At 33.9% G+C, this 17037-nt stretch overlaps 1 protein-coding gene across 4 annotated transcripts in view; it reads left to right on the forward strand.

Moving 5' to 3' along the window:
- DENND1B (DENN domain containing 1B) overlaps positions 1-17037 on the forward strand; it is a 269661-nt gene that overhangs the window by 98661 nt on the left and 153963 nt on the right. For all 4 annotated transcript variants that reach the window (XM_058430627.1, XM_058430629.1, XM_058430628.1 and 1 more), the window contains exons 4-5: positions 877-926; positions 2894-3013. In XM_058430627.1, the coding sequence (XP_058286610.1) occupies positions 877-926; positions 2894-3013 (170 nt within the window). The remainder of the gene's footprint in view (positions 1-876; positions 927-2893; positions 3014-17037) is intronic.

Genomic DNA, 17037 nt, shown 5'->3' on the forward strand with positions numbered 1-17037 from the left:
TCAGACTTAAAGTTATTTTTCAAATATAACAAAATAGATTTTTAAGACTTCGCCAACTAGCTGATAATTATTTGTATTTTATTATAGTTTTTAATGTGTATGGTTTCTATAAGATTTTAAAATTATTTTTAATGACTGTTAAATAACTGAAGGTTTCAAAATCATTCAGATTATTTTCTGTGTTTTATTAAAGCATTGATTTTCATATTAGGCAATTCTTAAATGAAAGTGCACAGAATAGAAGCTATATTTTTGAAAGCTTGTTTTTAGATACACATTTCTTTAAGAGTGTTAAGATAAAACTTAATACCAAGAATTGAATCATGTAAATGTTTCTTTGGCTATAGAAAGTCTCTCTCTCTCTTTTTTTTTTTTTTTAACTGTTTGACTATGGGACATGTAGGGTTGTTATACCTCTCAGTAATTCATTCTGCTGCCAACTTCATTCCCTTTTCTCTGCCTGCATTTTAATTGAAACAACATTTATATTTTTGAGCCAGGATCTGTCAGAAGTCCCTATGGCTAGACTGTGGTACAAGTAGCAGCAGACGTAGCTTACCCATATGGTGCGGTGCTTCTTGTAAAATCCATATGGCCTTGTTGAAGGGAATCCCAGCGGGGATGTGAAGGGTGTTAATACCCTTCAGGCCAGGCCTTTCCCCCCTGGGGTTTCTGTGGCATTGTCAGTGCAATCTGCCAAAGCACAAACTTAATTCCTTTTTAATAATCAATTATTTTAGTCTAGGAACCTGTGCTATTTTTCTTAAGGACAAAGAAAGCAACTTTTTCTCCTAGAAAATGTCTCAAAGAAGTTTTAACTGCATCTTAAAAAATATTCTAAAACTTATTTCTTTTTTTTGAAATTTCCATTTGTAGGAAATACTACAGAGTGTGCCAAAGTTCTGTTTTCCCTTTGACGTTGAAAGGTACAGTATAAGTATCATTTAAAATAAATGTAGATTATTATAGTACATACTTAAAATGATTACATGTGCCTTTTTATAAAATAAAATGTCCCTTCTCTTTACTGCTTCTCACAAAAAGGCTAGAGATTGAAAAGAGGTTGAAAATTAATTAATATGTGGAAGAGGAAGCCTTTTAAATCACATCTTTTATTTTCTCTACTATGACCAGTTAAGACAAGTCTGAAAACACATTGCCAATAGGTTCTATTTTTTCCCTTTATTCTCTCTTCTTCAGGTAGAAATTGTGAGCACTAGTGGAAAAAAATATTAATATGACCTTGATTGGAGTCTTAGAATTATGTCTTGATGTATGTTTCCTGGTTTCTATCTCACTTCATCCTCATTGAAAAGACCATCTGTGTCATGCTGTAAAACTCATGGCTACTTGTCTCTCAAGAATAGCTTTATAGAGGTAGTGTAATATTATGGAAAGCTATAGGGAAACTCCTCTAGTTTTGACAATCTTGTTTTTATATTTCACTGAACAAATACTGAATGATGAAATTGCATGGAGTTGAAATTTCATGGAACATACAGCCCTGTGAGCATAACAACAGATCATTTATTGTTTTTCATGTGATTTTTTATACTCTATTTTCAGTTTACCTAAGAGGGTGATATGAAGGGTTTTTGAAAGAATATTTATTTTAGGAAAATACTTTGCCAAAGTAAGTATTAGTGAGTCTTTATGATTTTACTGTATTAAAGATAAAGCCTTCTGAATGATGGACTAATCAGTACTAATAAGCATTGCTGATGAATGATATTCCTTGTTTTACCTTATCTGAGGAATCATTGCCCTACCCCCACCAAAAAAAGTTACAAGTTTCATATTAATAGTAAGGAAGATTTAGGATCCAGCTACAAAAAGATATTATGAATCTTGGGCACTAGAGGTCACATTTGTCACTAGAGGGTTTTTTTTTTTTTTAAGTTTATTAAAGTGTAAGAAAAACGTATCCACCGAAAAGTGTAGTTGTTAAATGTTCAGCATTTGAAATGCAACATTTCCTGACAAAACTGTTTGTAGCATTGATACTGGCAGTAATTTATTTCCTTCTGCACAATCCCTATGGCTATTTCAAAACCAAAGTGTAGGCATCATGGATATTTTATTTTGGGACAAGGAAGCGAAAGTTCAGTTATGGTTATCTAATGGCAAGATTACAGCCAGTACTAGGAAATATATTCATATATTTTAAATAGAAATAAAGATTCAGTCTAACGTTTTATATTGCCCCTTATACCAAAATGTGACACATATTATGGTAGTATGATACTTCAAAGTTGACTAAAATTCTTTACAGCTTAGCTGATAAGCCTTTTGTTTTTTGGTAGAAATTATATTTGTATTTTATACTTGGAAATTTATTCCTCAGTATGTTGATAGCTGTACAAGAGAATTCTAGAAAAAATATACCAAGGGTATTTTTGTAGGGTACTTTATTGGGTGAGAATGTCAACAGGAGAAGCAATTAAACAGAGTTGGTAGTGGCTGCCATTAGATTCTAAAGTGACATGATTTGCTATCTAAGCAATTTTAGAATAATTAAGAAAAGAGGCTAAAGTTGAAGAAAGGGACTTAGTCATCATTTCTAGCTTCTACAGTTTCAGTAATAATATTTTGATAATTTATGAAATATGAGCACTTTTAGTCTTATGAACATTTATGGTAGACTACCTTATGATTTCCTAGTAAGAGATTAATATATGCTGAACTGTTCAGTCTATGAGGTATTACAACTTATTTTGGTGTTTACTTTACATGTTTCACACTTGCTTTAGTTTTAGAACATAGTTCTATCTTCAAGAACCAACTGATTAGAAAGATGAAACCAATGTCACATATAAATATACTCTTGTTTTTGTTTTTCTTGAAGAAAATTGTCAAACAAGGCACAATGTTTCATAATGTTACTATATTTTAGGGTGTCTCAGAATCAAGTTGGACAGCACTTTACCTTTGTACTGACAGACATTGAAAGTAAACAGAGATTTGGATTCTGCAGACTGACGTCAGGAGGCACAATTTGTTTATGCATTCTTAGGTGAGTATTTGTAGTAAAAAAAATTAGATGCAAAATAGGTAACTATCTCTCTTTTGTACCTTTTTATGCTTGGGATGAAGAAAAACTTGTTTTCTTTAAAAACAAGTTGAAAAATAATTTTCCTGATTTTCTGTATACAGAATCAGTTAAGTTTAAAGATTTACCGTTAACATAGTGGAACTTTCCTTGAAATAATTGATTTTTTACCCAAGATTAGATTTTTGTAGAATTATTTTTGAAAACTAAATATAAAGAGATGGATTCAAATAATATATGAGTTTCACCTATTAAATGGAATACAAAAAAAAAGTTAAATTAATGTATGCCATTTTCTGTCACTGAACCAGAACTTGGATTTTTAGAAGTGAACTGCTGCTTTAAGACAGAGGTTGCAAACTGATGAACCTGGTAGAAGCATTTAGAAGTTTTCATTTGGCTACTGGGTGTTTTAAAAATTTTAAGGGACTTTAACCTTATGAATTTTAGGAAGTTTTGTATGTAGTTCATATTTCGAATTCCTTTTGAAAAGTGAGGCTATCTACTAATTCTGCCATGGTAACAAAGCTGGAACTGAATAGCAGATTTTTAGTTGTGTCATGAGCTTGCTAGTTTCCACAGGTCCTATCTGTCCTGCCTAATTGCCTCCATTATCTGCCTTGATTCAGTAGGTAGTTTAGAGTATGTCTGCTGCCTGTGGACTTGGGATCTGAGTTGCTGACTGTTAGGAAGAAAGGGTTCTAAAGGTTAGCATTCTTGCAATATGTCCTGATGAATCAGAAATCCAGATGTAGTCTATAAAGATAGGACTCCAAACTATTATTATAATATGGATATTGGTCAAGCTAGATTTCTTAGAAATGCTTATAGGAAAAGAAATCATTTATGAAATAACATTACAAAGAAAACTTTGGTATAAAATTAGTCTTCCTGTTCATTTGCTATTAATATTTAGCTACAGTTATATCATTCATTGAGAGGTTGTTAATTTACTTAGAACATTGGTTAGACCTGGAGAGTTTTTTTCAATCTTTATTCAAAAGTAAGTGCTTAACTGCTTTATAAGTAATAGAATTGTGAATGTGCCCTCATTGTCTCTTTAGCACAACTTTTTCATCTGGATAACAATTGTGCTTAAAACTTACACTTTATCCAAAAGAATGTCATGCTTAAAACTGTAGGTTAATTTTTTGAACTTGGAGCAGGTTGGCTGGGCAGTGGGGGTGGAGATGACAGTGTGGGCAATGGTGGGGAGAGTTCCTTTTATCATTGTTTCATGCTGAAATTTCAAAAGCTACAGTTTAAAGGGGAGTATATCTTTATGCACTGTGCCTGAGATGGATTTGCCCTAATGGAAAGACCAAAACTGTATATGCTTTCTTATTTTTCTCAATGAATTTTTGAAACTTTTCATTAAAAAATTGAGATTTACAGAAAAATTTTCATGGTACAGTAAACTTTTATATAAACATTACCTAGATTCATCAGTTGTTAGCATGTATTTCTCTGCCTCTCTCCCCGTCTCCCCTACTCTCCCTTTCTCTCTCAATAAATAAACACACACACACACACACACACACACACACACACACACACACACACACTCCCCCCCACCTTTATTGTTGTTTTTGTGCACCCATTTGAGAGTAAATATCATTTTCAGGTAAGATTTGAGTCTGTATTTTATAGCTTACCTCACTGCCTCTAAACTGACCTCCTGATATTTATAATTTAAAAGTCTGAGCCGTTTGTTTTGAACTCTTAAAATACTTTGAATACATTGAACTTATTAATCATTCACAAATAACTATTGAATGTTTAGAATAGTTTCTATAAATGTGCTTGTGGAATAAATATTCTTAGGAATTTCTGTTTAAATTGAGGAAAACTATCATTACTTGAAAATATTTATACAAAACAACTATAACTATTTGTTAATCGACTGAAAGAATAATATAATGTCCATATCGACAACCCAATTGTCATTGATTTGTAGAAAACAAACTCTAAAGCAAATACAATAATCAAATTATTTTATCTGCAGTTCTAAACTTGTATATGTAGAAGAATGCCTGAATGTTGTGGTATATTCTTTGAAGTAGGAAGAGTTTTTAACCTGCAGAAAATATGATTATATTATATAAAGATAATGAAAACCAAAAGTAAAATCGTGTATTCCAATAAAGAGAACATTTCACAATAAGTATTATTGAATATTTTATCTTTTATTTAAAATAATTTTTCCTTTTATATTTATTTTTGTCATTTGACAGTGCTTTTGGTAGATAAGAAGTAGGAGGTGTCAAAACTTTATGAAAAAATCATAGAGGAAAATCTAAATTTAGAAAATTCTATTCTCCAGCTTATTTTTCCTAGTAAAGTAGAAAAATATTGCCATTTTAAGATTTTAATGGCATATCTTAATATTTTTTCTGAAAGACAGTATGTGAAGGGATTCTTTGAGAACAGCTGATTTAGAGAATAACTAGCAAATTAGATAACTATTTAATTTTAATAGTGAATGCAGGATTCAAATATAATAGAATTCAGCATCTTATTCAGAAAACAGGAAAATTATAGATAGATAAATGTCTATTTGTAAGCTATAATCAGTGTATCCCCTGGAAAGGAATTTCGACAGATTTCTGTAAGTGCTACAATAAGAGGAGTTATGGTGCTTTTGGTCCGAGTTTATCCACCTAGTTTGATGGGTCCTTCACCACTTTTAGCTTTAAAACTGTTGAAAGGATGGATAAAGCTATAAATGTCAACTAGAAGAAAAAAAGTACTGTGGCAGCGAGAGTCTACATGGAATCCCTAAAATATTTGTGTATTTGAGCACATAATGATGAAAATGCTTGTATGGTGACAAGTATAATAAAATTTAAAAAACAAATAATAAACTGGTGGAAATATATTTACAACCACTATAAGAAAGGGTTAATAGCCAAAATACATAATAAGCACCTACAAGTTAATAAGAAAAATAATCTGATAGAAAAATAAGTAAAGCATCTGATAACTTACAGAGGAAATGTAAATAAAATATGCAGCTATGAATGATGCTCAGCATTGCTGAGGGTAAAAAAAAATGAGCCCATTAAGATTAGCAGAATTGAAAAAATTTTTAAATAGGCATGAGGGAAAACACACTTCATTGCTGTTTGTAGGACTAAAAAATGGTACAAGCTTTTGAAGGAAAATTTAATAATATCTATTAGAATTATAAAATCTCATATTTCTTCAGTCAGTAATTTCAGTTCTAGGAATTTAAATCCAGGATTAATTCTAAGAATGAGGAGAAAAGTATGAACAAAGGTATTTATTACAACATGGTTTATAGTAGGAAAAATGCTAATTAGCTAGATTTAGTCATTCCACAATGTATATGTATATGAAAACATTGTTTTCAAGTATATACAAACCATGAGAGTAACATTCTGGTGGGAGAGAAGGGAAGAGGTTGTGGGACAGAGAGGAGGCTATACTTGAAAAGAAAGTATATGCAATAAGTACATAGAATTTTATCTGTCAATTTAAAGAAATAATAAAAAATAAATTTAAAAGTGTTGACAACATGAATGCCCCTCAATAGGAATTGATTAGGTATATTGTGGTACATTTTGTAACCTCCTCTCTGTCCCACTACTCCTTCCCTTCTTTCCCACCAGAATGTTACCCTCATGAGGGCAGGGATTTTTTTCTTTGTTTACTCATATATTCCCAGTGTCTACAATAGTGCCTGGCCCATAATTCTTAATAGACTTGATAGATAATTATTGAATAAATGAATGAATAATACAGCAACCTTTTTTTGCTATTAAGAAAAACATACAAACATATACACCCTGACTTAGATAAATGTTTATGATCTGTTGTAACATGATGAAAAATTTCAAAATAATATTTATAGTATGTTCTTATATTTGTAGAGAACAAGTTATATGTGTATGTAAATGTATATGTATTTTAAGAAATAGCTAACACATAAATATTTGTATCTTAATATATGATTGTATGTACTTATAAAAAAGTCTAAAAGGATATACCCTGAATTTTTTTTACTTTATTCACTTCAGCATTTATCTACTTTTTACAATAAGCAAAAATCATTTCAATTTTTTCCTGCTCTAAAACTCTGAGATGTTATGATATAGATAATAAACTATAAATATGGAACTACAGGTATTATATTAAAAATTAGTAGGAATTTAGCTAGATCATTTTTTGCCAGGTAAAATATGTGCGTGTTTGCAGGATGGGAAATTATCTTACTAGTATGTTTTAGTATAGGCACTCCATACAAGTCAGGTGATCATGGTGACATAGCAGAATTAAGAATGGAATTGGGGGCTTGGCGCAGGGGCCCACACTTGTAATCCCAGTGCTTTAGGAGGCCGAGGCGGGCAGATTACGAGGTCAAGAAACCCCGTATCTACTAAAAATACAAAAATTAGCTGGGCATGGTGGCACACGCCTATAATCCCAGCTACTTGGGAGGCTGAAGCAGGAGAATTGCTTGAACCCAGGAGGCGGAGGTTGCAGTTAGCCAAGATCGTGCCACTGTACTCCGGCCTGGCGACAGAGAGACTCTGTCTCAAAAAAAAAAAATAATAAATAAAAAGAATGGGAATGGGACGGTTTCATTCTGTGTCCTTGAAAATTGGGATTTAAAGAGAAAAAGATATTGCTGATGGGGTGGCTTTACAATCTTCGAGCCAGATATTGATGTTTCTCTCTGATTTCAACACAAAATGTTCAACCAGATGGGAATGATTTATAAGATGGTTGGAGAAATTCTATGATACCTAAAATTAATTTCTTTTTTCTCCTCCTCCAACAGTGGTTACTTAATTTTACTGAACCCTTAAGATGTGGTTGAAAAAGTTTGTCTTTTTTTTTTTGAGATAGAGTCTCGCTCTGTCACCAGGCTGGAGTGCAGTGGCGCGATCTTGGCTCACTGCAGTCTCCGCCTCTGGGGTTCAAGCGATTCTCCTGCCTCAGCCTCCAGAGTAGCTGGGAATACAGACCCGTGCCACCACACCCAGCTAATTTTTGTATTTTTTGGTAGAGATGAGGTTTCACCATGTTGGCCAGGATTGTCTCAATCGCCTGACCTTGTGATCAGCCTGCTTTGGCCTTCCAAAGTGTTGGGATTACAGGCGTGAGCCACTGCCCCCAGCCTAGTTTGTCTTATTTAACTGTGAAACCAAGACTTAGATTCTAACTAGTAAGTTTAGGGGGAAAAGGAAGGTAGGATTATCTAATGAGCTATTCAAACAATGGTTTAGGATAGTCAGGTCTCTTAATTTACAGGCCAGCTTCCTTTATAACAGACTGTGCTGCTTCCAGAATTATATGAGAGAAGATCAACTATGCTCATTTTCTGAGTTATTTATGAGTAGCTGGCAAAAGCCTTTTTGTTTGCAGTCAGTTTTGTAGGAGTGACCTCACTTTTAGAATTCATGTGCTTAATAGGGCCAAAATTTATTGAGAAGTATGATAAAATCCTTGCATAAGCAAGACAGAGACATATGCCTTTAACCATATTTTCTGATAACAAAAATAATTTATTTTACTATAGAAAATTTGGAGGATCCAGAGAAGTTTAAAAGATAAAAGTCACTTATATTTGTGAACACATAATTGTCACTTATGTTTTGGTATTTCTAGTTTTATTTCAAAAGACTTGCTAAGATACATTTACAAATTTTTCTATGTCAAAATAAATGATTAACTGTAGTCTTTATTCACAGTTTGTAAAATGAATGAATGCATCTAAAGCAGCTCATAAATTGAAAAAGCTACAGTGGCTTTCATATTGTCATCCATAATTGCCTAGAATGTTTACCCATGCTTAATCTGACAATTGTTCATTGCTGTTGTTTCTTTTCTTATAAGTTGAGATTTCACACAAAAATATTTCCCTTCTGAATATAGGTTATATTTAATCACTTTCTTATATCTTTACCAGAAATGTATTATGACTTTTGGGTGTTGAAAAATGTTAATACCTTCTCCTTAAAGATGCCTTTTGTGCAAAGTTAGTGCCTTTATACTGAAGCATTCTCCATTTGTGGGTATTCTACTGTGAGATAATAATGGCTTGATTATCCAGAGTTCATTGTCAGTAGCAAAGGAATTAAGATTCTTGGATAGAAATTAATTGATGTTTTTCCTGTTGTCTTTCCAATATCCTAAACACTAATTTTTTTCTATTGTGATAAAAAATATTTTCATAAAAATCTTCTCATTTGTGAGTTATCTTCTACTGTTTGAATTTGTCTTTTAATCCAAAAATTGTAAAAGAAAAATATTTATGAATGTCTCTTGAGTTTTTGTTGATATTGAACTATTTAAAATATTTTAGGTCCTTATGAAAGCATAGACATAATTAAAATGCCATACATTTAAGAAGCTTTAAGATATTTCAATATAAAGTAAAATATAACAGTACAAATTGATAGAATATTTTCGTTAGAAATAGCAGAAAATAATTTTGTTTGGATTTCTTGACTGGCAGAGACTCTTTTAGGTTAAAGATGTTGATACTAATGATACTACGTGGCAATTAATTAACAGCAACATCATTTAGTGTTTGTTTACCATAGCCAAGTGGTCTGCTTAGTGACGTGTGCATTATTTTAAAAAAAACCCAAAAACTATTCTAGTCTTTAGAGTTCTAAACTAGAACATGTGTATGTAATGCTTTAAAGCTGCTTTTATCTACTCCTGGATGATGCTATTATAGGACTTGAAATTACTGTAATCTGCATTTACCTTGGAGTTCTAAGTGAGAAAATTGCACGCTATGCTATATAAACCACGTGTCCGTTTTCTCCTGGATTTATGCCATTACAGGATTTGGAAGTACATTTCTTTGATTTCTATTTATTTTGTTCACCTTTTAGAAAAAAATATTAGAATTTAGGCCTATTTAATACAAAAGTTGATATTTAATTTTGAGCCCCTGTTTTGTTCTTTTGTTCTTTCTATGACATGTCTATCCTACTTTTGACAAGATTTCAAAAATATCCTGAGATATTACTAATTTAAATCTGGCAATTGTTTGTATTTAGAATTGTTTCATATGCTAGCAAAAATGCAAGAAATAACTTTTTTACCTAATTCGATTAACATAATTTTATAACTATAAAATTGTCGCCAAGGGTTCAAAATGAAATACTCCAATAAGGAAGACAGATTTATGTTTAGGGCCTTTGTAGTTCCCCCTCCCCCCTTTAACTCATACCAAACTTGAAGTTTTCACACTCTTCCTTTGGGCAAATCCCTTAGAAGCAGAATGTTTCAATTTTACACATTTTGTGTCAATTTTCCAGACAGAAAAACAGCCTCTAGACATTAGACGTTTTCCTACGGAAAGGCAGTTTCCTTAGTTTTATTTGATTACTATAAGTTAGGTTCCTGCTGATCGCCTAGACTTTAGTGGTTACCTGACTATTTGACAAACAACATTTCCTTTCCTTTATTTAACCTTTGACTTTTGAATGTAAAAGTTTTATCAGCTCTATAGTGGAAGTAGAAGTGTGGGGGAAGTCTTCTTACTACCACAAAATGGACTCATGACTTTATGTATATCTCTCTCTTTTGCCTTACGTCTTTACAGAAAATTAAGGAAATGATCTTAAAATTACATTTTAACTAATCTCCTGTACTTTGTTTTAAAATAATTGCTCATAATGTTTTACATTTATATATGTTGGCAAGACTACGACGGTCACAGTTATTCTTTGTTCAATTTAAAAAATTCAAGTGAAATATCTTATTCACTTATTACAATATGTCAAGTACTTTTTTTTTTAACTTCCTAGGATTTTTGTAGTCTGTTGTAAGAATACAGACTTCGACTGTCTTTGGGACTATAAAATTTAGTGAAAAACATTTTAACATTTTACCTTATTGATAATCAGTTTAAAATTAGTTGTTTTCAACATATATTGTTTGAAAATTCCGTAAGAAACCACAAAATAAAGACTTGAAAATAACATTTCTTACTCTAGCAACATAAGCTTATATAATTTACAGTATTTTTTATCTCTGTGTGTGTGTGTGTGTGTGTGTGTGTGTGTGTGTTTCAAAAGTTTTGGACATAATATTCTTTTAAAAAATGATGTTATTTTTGCCATATATTTAGACTTAAAGTGTACATAGAGTATAGTTAAAATTGGAATTACTAGACTAGTTTGTATACCCTAGGTTATTTTCTTGTCAGATAAGGAAGTGAGTAGTCAGTAGGATTTCCTGTTGAGCAGTTGCTTCTTATCAGGAGTTGTGAATTCAGTTACCTGTGTGGACCAGGTAAGGGAATCAAATGAGAGAAACCTGTTAGGTGCCTAACACTAGGAAGTTGGGCTAAGTATGGTGATCTGAATAGTACACGCCACACTCAAAGACAGAAGCCACAACTCAGCCCTAGGGATTTGTTGCACAGTGAAAAATGTGTGGCAAGTATTACCCGTTCTTTTGACTTTTACGTGAAACAAGAAGTCCACATTTTTACAGCGAATTATCTCAGATTTGGAAGTTGGCAACTTATTTAATTAAACAACAATACAGTGTTGACCAAACAAAATATGCCCCTAGGCCAGTTAGCACTCTTTGCTGTAGATGCTGTTTATTAACAACAGAAAATGTCCTTGCTTTCTTGACGTTTCTAGGAGCAATGGCTATGTTATAGAGTAGTTCCACTTTTATATGTGATGTTTTTATTAAAAAATATGAATGATATGTACTCTTTAAAAGGAGAAGGTTATCACTGAGAGCCAGTACATGCTTACAAAGAGAGCATTGTTTAAAACTAGGCTTGGTTTATTATGGTGATAGTACATAGTGATGTAACAGGGAGTGCTGTAGTTGAAATTTGAGTCTGTTCTAATATTTCACAAAAAAATTATGTGTAGAGAAAAGTGTTGGTTAGATGATACAATTCTAAGTCTTTCGATTAAGTGAAAATTTCATGCTTAGAATGTTGATAAATAATTGGTGTAACTTTGGGAGGCATCTTGAACACTTTTGCAGGCCATATCCTTTTCAAAATTTTTATCCACAGTGATGAACACGGAAGCAATACCAAACTTAAAATTGGAAGGATTTACCAAAATGCTAGTTTAAAGAATCACATTGAATAGATCTTTATTTGTTGGGAAATTTGCCCCAATGACCAAACTATAATTTAAAAGTCATAAAGGTAATGCTCTGAATGTTAAACAAACAGATGAATTTTGGAAGATAGAATTTGCTTCAGTGGATAGGACATACAGGCAGGCTGATTTAAGATACAACAGAATGATTTTTGTCTCAGTTCATTTAGCTGCCTGAAATGCCTGGAACATGTTTATTAAAAGGCTCACTATACATTAGGAGATATACCTAATGTAAATGATGAGTTAATGGGTGCAGCACACCAACATGGCACATGTATACATATGTAACAAACCTGCACGTTGTGCACATGTACCCTAGAACTTAAAGTATACATTAAAAAAAAGGCTCGCTATATAGAAATACATGCCAAGATAGGGTGATAGACTGTCTGTGGTAAACCCCTGAGCATACGTTACTCAGGTTGATTAGGGTTCCAATCCCAAGATTGGCATTCCATAGCTTTGTGACCCTAGATAAGTTGCTTTATCTTAGTTTAGTCAAGTATGTATCAAAGCATTAGTGTAAGAATTAAATGAGATAATACATATAAGTATCCAATGTACTGTCATTCATATAGTTACTCCTTAAGTAATTTTACTTCCTGCACTTCAAATTTTTTTTTATAATACAGGTGGCATTTATTATATGGTATCCAGCATTTAATGATGTTTCCAAAGAGAGTGTTCACAATTTTCTAGTCTACCATATTCTTAGAAACAGAAATATTGGCCAAGAAACAAGCACATCAGGTATTCTCCTGCCTCAAGTCTTTTTCACTAGCTAGTACCTTCTCTGGCCACCCTATCTAAAATTTCAAGTCTTTTTTTTCTTTTTCTTTTTTTATTATTATACTTTAAGTTTTAGGGTACATGTGCACAACGTGCAGGTTTGTTACATATGTATACATGTGCCATGTTGGTGTGCTGCACCCATTAACTCATCATTTAGCATTAGGTATATCTCCTAATGCTATCCCTCCCCCCTCCCCCCACCCCACAACAGGCCCCAGTGTGTGATGTTCCCCTTCCTGTGTCCATGTGTTCTCATTGTTCAATTCCCACCTATGAGTGAGAACATGCCGTGTTTGGTTTTTTGTCCTTGCGATAGTTTGCTGAGAATGATGGTTTCCAAATTCATCCATGTCTCTACAAAGGACATGAACTCATCATTTTTTATGGCTGCATAGTATTCCATGGTGTATCTGTGCCACATTTTCTTAATCCAGTCTATCGTTGTTGGACATTTGGGTTGGTTCCAAGTCTTTGCTATTGTGAATAGTGCGACTATAAACATACGTGTGCATGTGTCTTTATAGCAGCATGATTTATAATCCTTTGGGTATATACCCAGTAATGGGATGGCTGGGTCAAATGATATTTCTAGTTCTAGATCCCTGAGGAATCGCCACACTGATTTCCACAATGGTTGAACTAGTTTACAGTCCGACCAACAGTGCAAAAGTGTTCCTATTTCTCCACAGCCTCTCCAGCACCTGTTGTTTCCTGACTTTTTAATAATGGCCATTGTAACTGGTGTGAGATGGTATCTCATTGTGTTTTTGATTTGCATTTCTCTGATGGCCAGTGATGATGAGCATTTTTTCATGTGTTTTTTGGCTGCATAAATGTCTTCTTTTGAGAAGTGTCTATTCATATCCTTCGCCCACTTTTTGATGGGGTTGTTTGTTTTTTTCTTGTAAATTTGTTTGAGTTCATTGTAGATTCTGGATATTAGCCCTTTGTCAGATGAGTAGGTTGCAAAAATTTTCTCCCATTCTGTAGGTTGCCTGTTCACTCTGATGGTAGTTTCTTTTGCCGTGCAGAAGCTCTTTAGTTTAATTAGATCCCATTTGTCAATTTTGGCTTTTGTTGCCATTGCTTTTGGTGTTTTAGACATGAAGTCCTTGCCCACGCCTATGTCCTGAATGGTATTGCCTAGGTTTTCTTCTAGGGTTTTTATGGTTTTAGGTCTAACATTTAAGTCTTTAATCCATCTTGAATTAATTTTTGTATAAGGTGCAAGGTAGGGATCCGGTTTCAGCCTTCTGCATATGGCTAGCCAGTTTTCCCAGCACCATTTATTAAATAGGGAATCCTTTCCCCATTTCTTGTTTTTGTCAGGTTTGTCAAAGATCAGATAGTTGTAGATATGCGGCATTATTTCTGAGGGCTCTGTTCTGTTCCATTGGTCTATATCTCTGTTTTGGTACCAGTACCATGCTGTTTTGGTTACTGTAGCCTTGTAGTATAGTTTGAAGTCAGGTAGCATGATGTCCCCAGCTTTATTCTTTTGGCTTAGGATTGACTTGGTGATGCGGTCTCTTTTTTGGTTCCGTATGAACTTTAAAGTAGTTTTTTCCAATTCTGTGAAGAAAGTCATTGGTAGCTTGATGGGGATGACATTGAATCTATAAATTACCTTGGGCAGTATGGCCATTTTCACGATATTGATTCTTCCTACCCATGAGCATGGAATGTTCTTCCATTTGTTTGTATCCTCTTTTATTTCACTGAGCAGTGTTTTGTAGTTCTTGAAGAGGTCCTTCACTTCCCTGTAAGTTGGATTCCTAGGTATTTTATTCTCTTTGAAGCAATTGTGAATGGGAGTTCACTCATGATTTGGCTCTCTGTTTGTCTGTTATTGGTGTATAAGAATGCTTGTGATTTTCGTACATTGATTTTGTATCCTGAGACTTTGCTGAAGTTTCTTATCAGCTGGAGGAGATTTTGGGCTGAGATGATGCGGTTTTCTAGATATACAACCATGTCATCTGTAAACAGGAACAATTTGACTTCCTCTTTTCCTAATTGAATACCCTTTATTTCCTTCTCCTACCTGATTGTCCTGGCCAGAACTTCCAACACTATGTTGAATAGGAGTGGTGAGAGAGGGCATCCCTGTCTTGTGCCCGTTTTCAAAAGGAATGCTCCCAGTTTTTGCCCATTCAGTATGATATTGCCTGTGGGTTTGTCATAGATAGCTCTTATTATTTTGAGATACGTCCCATCAATACCTAATTTATTGAGAGTTTTTAGCATGAAGAGTTGTTGAATTTTATCAAAGGCCTTTTCTGCATCTATTGAGATAATCATGTGGTTTTTGTCTTTGGTTCTGTTTATATGCTGGATTACATTTATTGATTTGCGTACGTTGAACCAGTCTTGCATCCCAGGGATGAAGCCCACTTGATCATGGTGGATAAGCTTTTTGATATGCTGCTGGATTTGGTTTGCCAGTATTTTATTGAGGATTTTTACATCAATGTTCATCAAGGATATTGGTCTAAAATTCTCTTTTTTGGTTGTGTCTCTGCCAGGCTTTGGTATCAGGATGATGCTGGCCTCTGAGTTAGGGAGGATTCCCTCTTTTTCTATTGATTGGAATAGTTTCGAATTCAGCTGTGAATCCATCTGGTCCTGGTCTTTTTTTGGTTGGTAAGCTATTGATTATTGCCTCAATTTCAGAGCCTGTTATTGATCTATTCAGAGATTCAACTTCTTCCTTTAGTCTTGGGAGTCTTTACTCCCAAGACTTATTGTGTGGGAGTCTAAGTCTCTTTGTAGGTCACTAAGGACTTGCTTTATGAATCTGGGTGCTCCTATATTGGGTGCATATATATTTAGGATAGTTAGCTCTTCTTGTTGAAGATCCCTTTACCATTATGTAATGGCCTTCTTTGTCTCTTTTGATCTTTGTTGGTTTAAAGTCTGTTTTATCAGAGACTAGGATTGCAACCCCTGCCTTTTTGTGTTTTCTATTTGCTTGGTAGATCTTCCTCCATCCCTTTATTTTGAGCCTATGTGTGTCTCTGCATGTGAGATGGGGCTCCTGAATACAGCACACTGATGGGTCTTGACTGTTCATCTATTTTGCCAGTCTGTCTTTTAATTGGGGCATTTAGCCCATTTACATTTAAGGTTAATATTGTTACGTGTGAATTTGATCCTGTCATTATGATGTTAGCTGGTTATTTTGCCCATTAATTGATGCCATTTCTTCATAGCATCGATGGTCATTACAATTTGGCATGTTTTTGCAGTGGCTGATACCGGTTGTTCCTTTCCATGTTTAGTGCTTCCTTCAGGAGCTCTTTTAGGGCAGGCCTGGTGGTGACAAAATCTCTCAGCATTTGCTTGTCTGTAAAGGATTTTATTTCTCCTTCATTAATGAAGCTTAGTTTGGCTGGATATGAAATTCTGGGTTGAAAATTCTTTTCTTTAAGAACGTTGAATATTGGCCCCTACTCTCTTCTGGCTTGTAGAGTTTCTGCCAAGAGATCAGCTGTTAGTCTGATGGGCTTCCCTTTGTGGGTAACCTGACCTTTCTCTCTGGCTGCCCTTAATTTTTTCCTTCATTTCAACTTTGGTGAATCTGACAATTATATGTCTTGGAGTTGCTCTTCTCAAGGAGTATCTTTGTGGCGTTCTGTGTATTTCCTGAAATTGAATGTTGGCCTGCCTTGCTAGATTGGGGAAGTTCTCCCAGATAACATCCTTCAGAGTGTTTTCCCACTTGGTTCCATTCTCCCCATCACTTTCAGGTATACAAATCAGACGTAGATTTGGTCTTTTCACATAGTCCCATATTTCTTGGAGGGTTTGTTCGTTTCTTTTTATTCTTTTTATACTTCTCTTCTCACTTCATTTCATTCATTTCGTCTTCCATCGCTGATACCCTTTCTTCCAGTTGATCGCATCAGCTACTGAGGCTTCTGCATTCTTCACGTAGCGCTCTTGCCTTGGTTTTCAGCTCCATCAGGTCCTTTAAGGACTTCTCTGCATTGGTTATTCTAGATATCCATTTGTCTAATTTTTTTTTTGTTTTTCAAATATTTTAACTTCTTTGCCATTGGTTTGAATTTC

The sequence above is a fragment of the Hylobates moloch genome, unplaced genomic scaffold, assembly GCF_009828535.3.
Source record: "Hylobates moloch isolate HMO894 unplaced genomic scaffold, HMol_V3 SCAFFOLD_18, whole genome shotgun sequence".
NCBI classification, from domain to species: Eukaryota; Metazoa; Chordata; class Mammalia; order Primates; family Hylobatidae; genus Hylobates; species Hylobates moloch.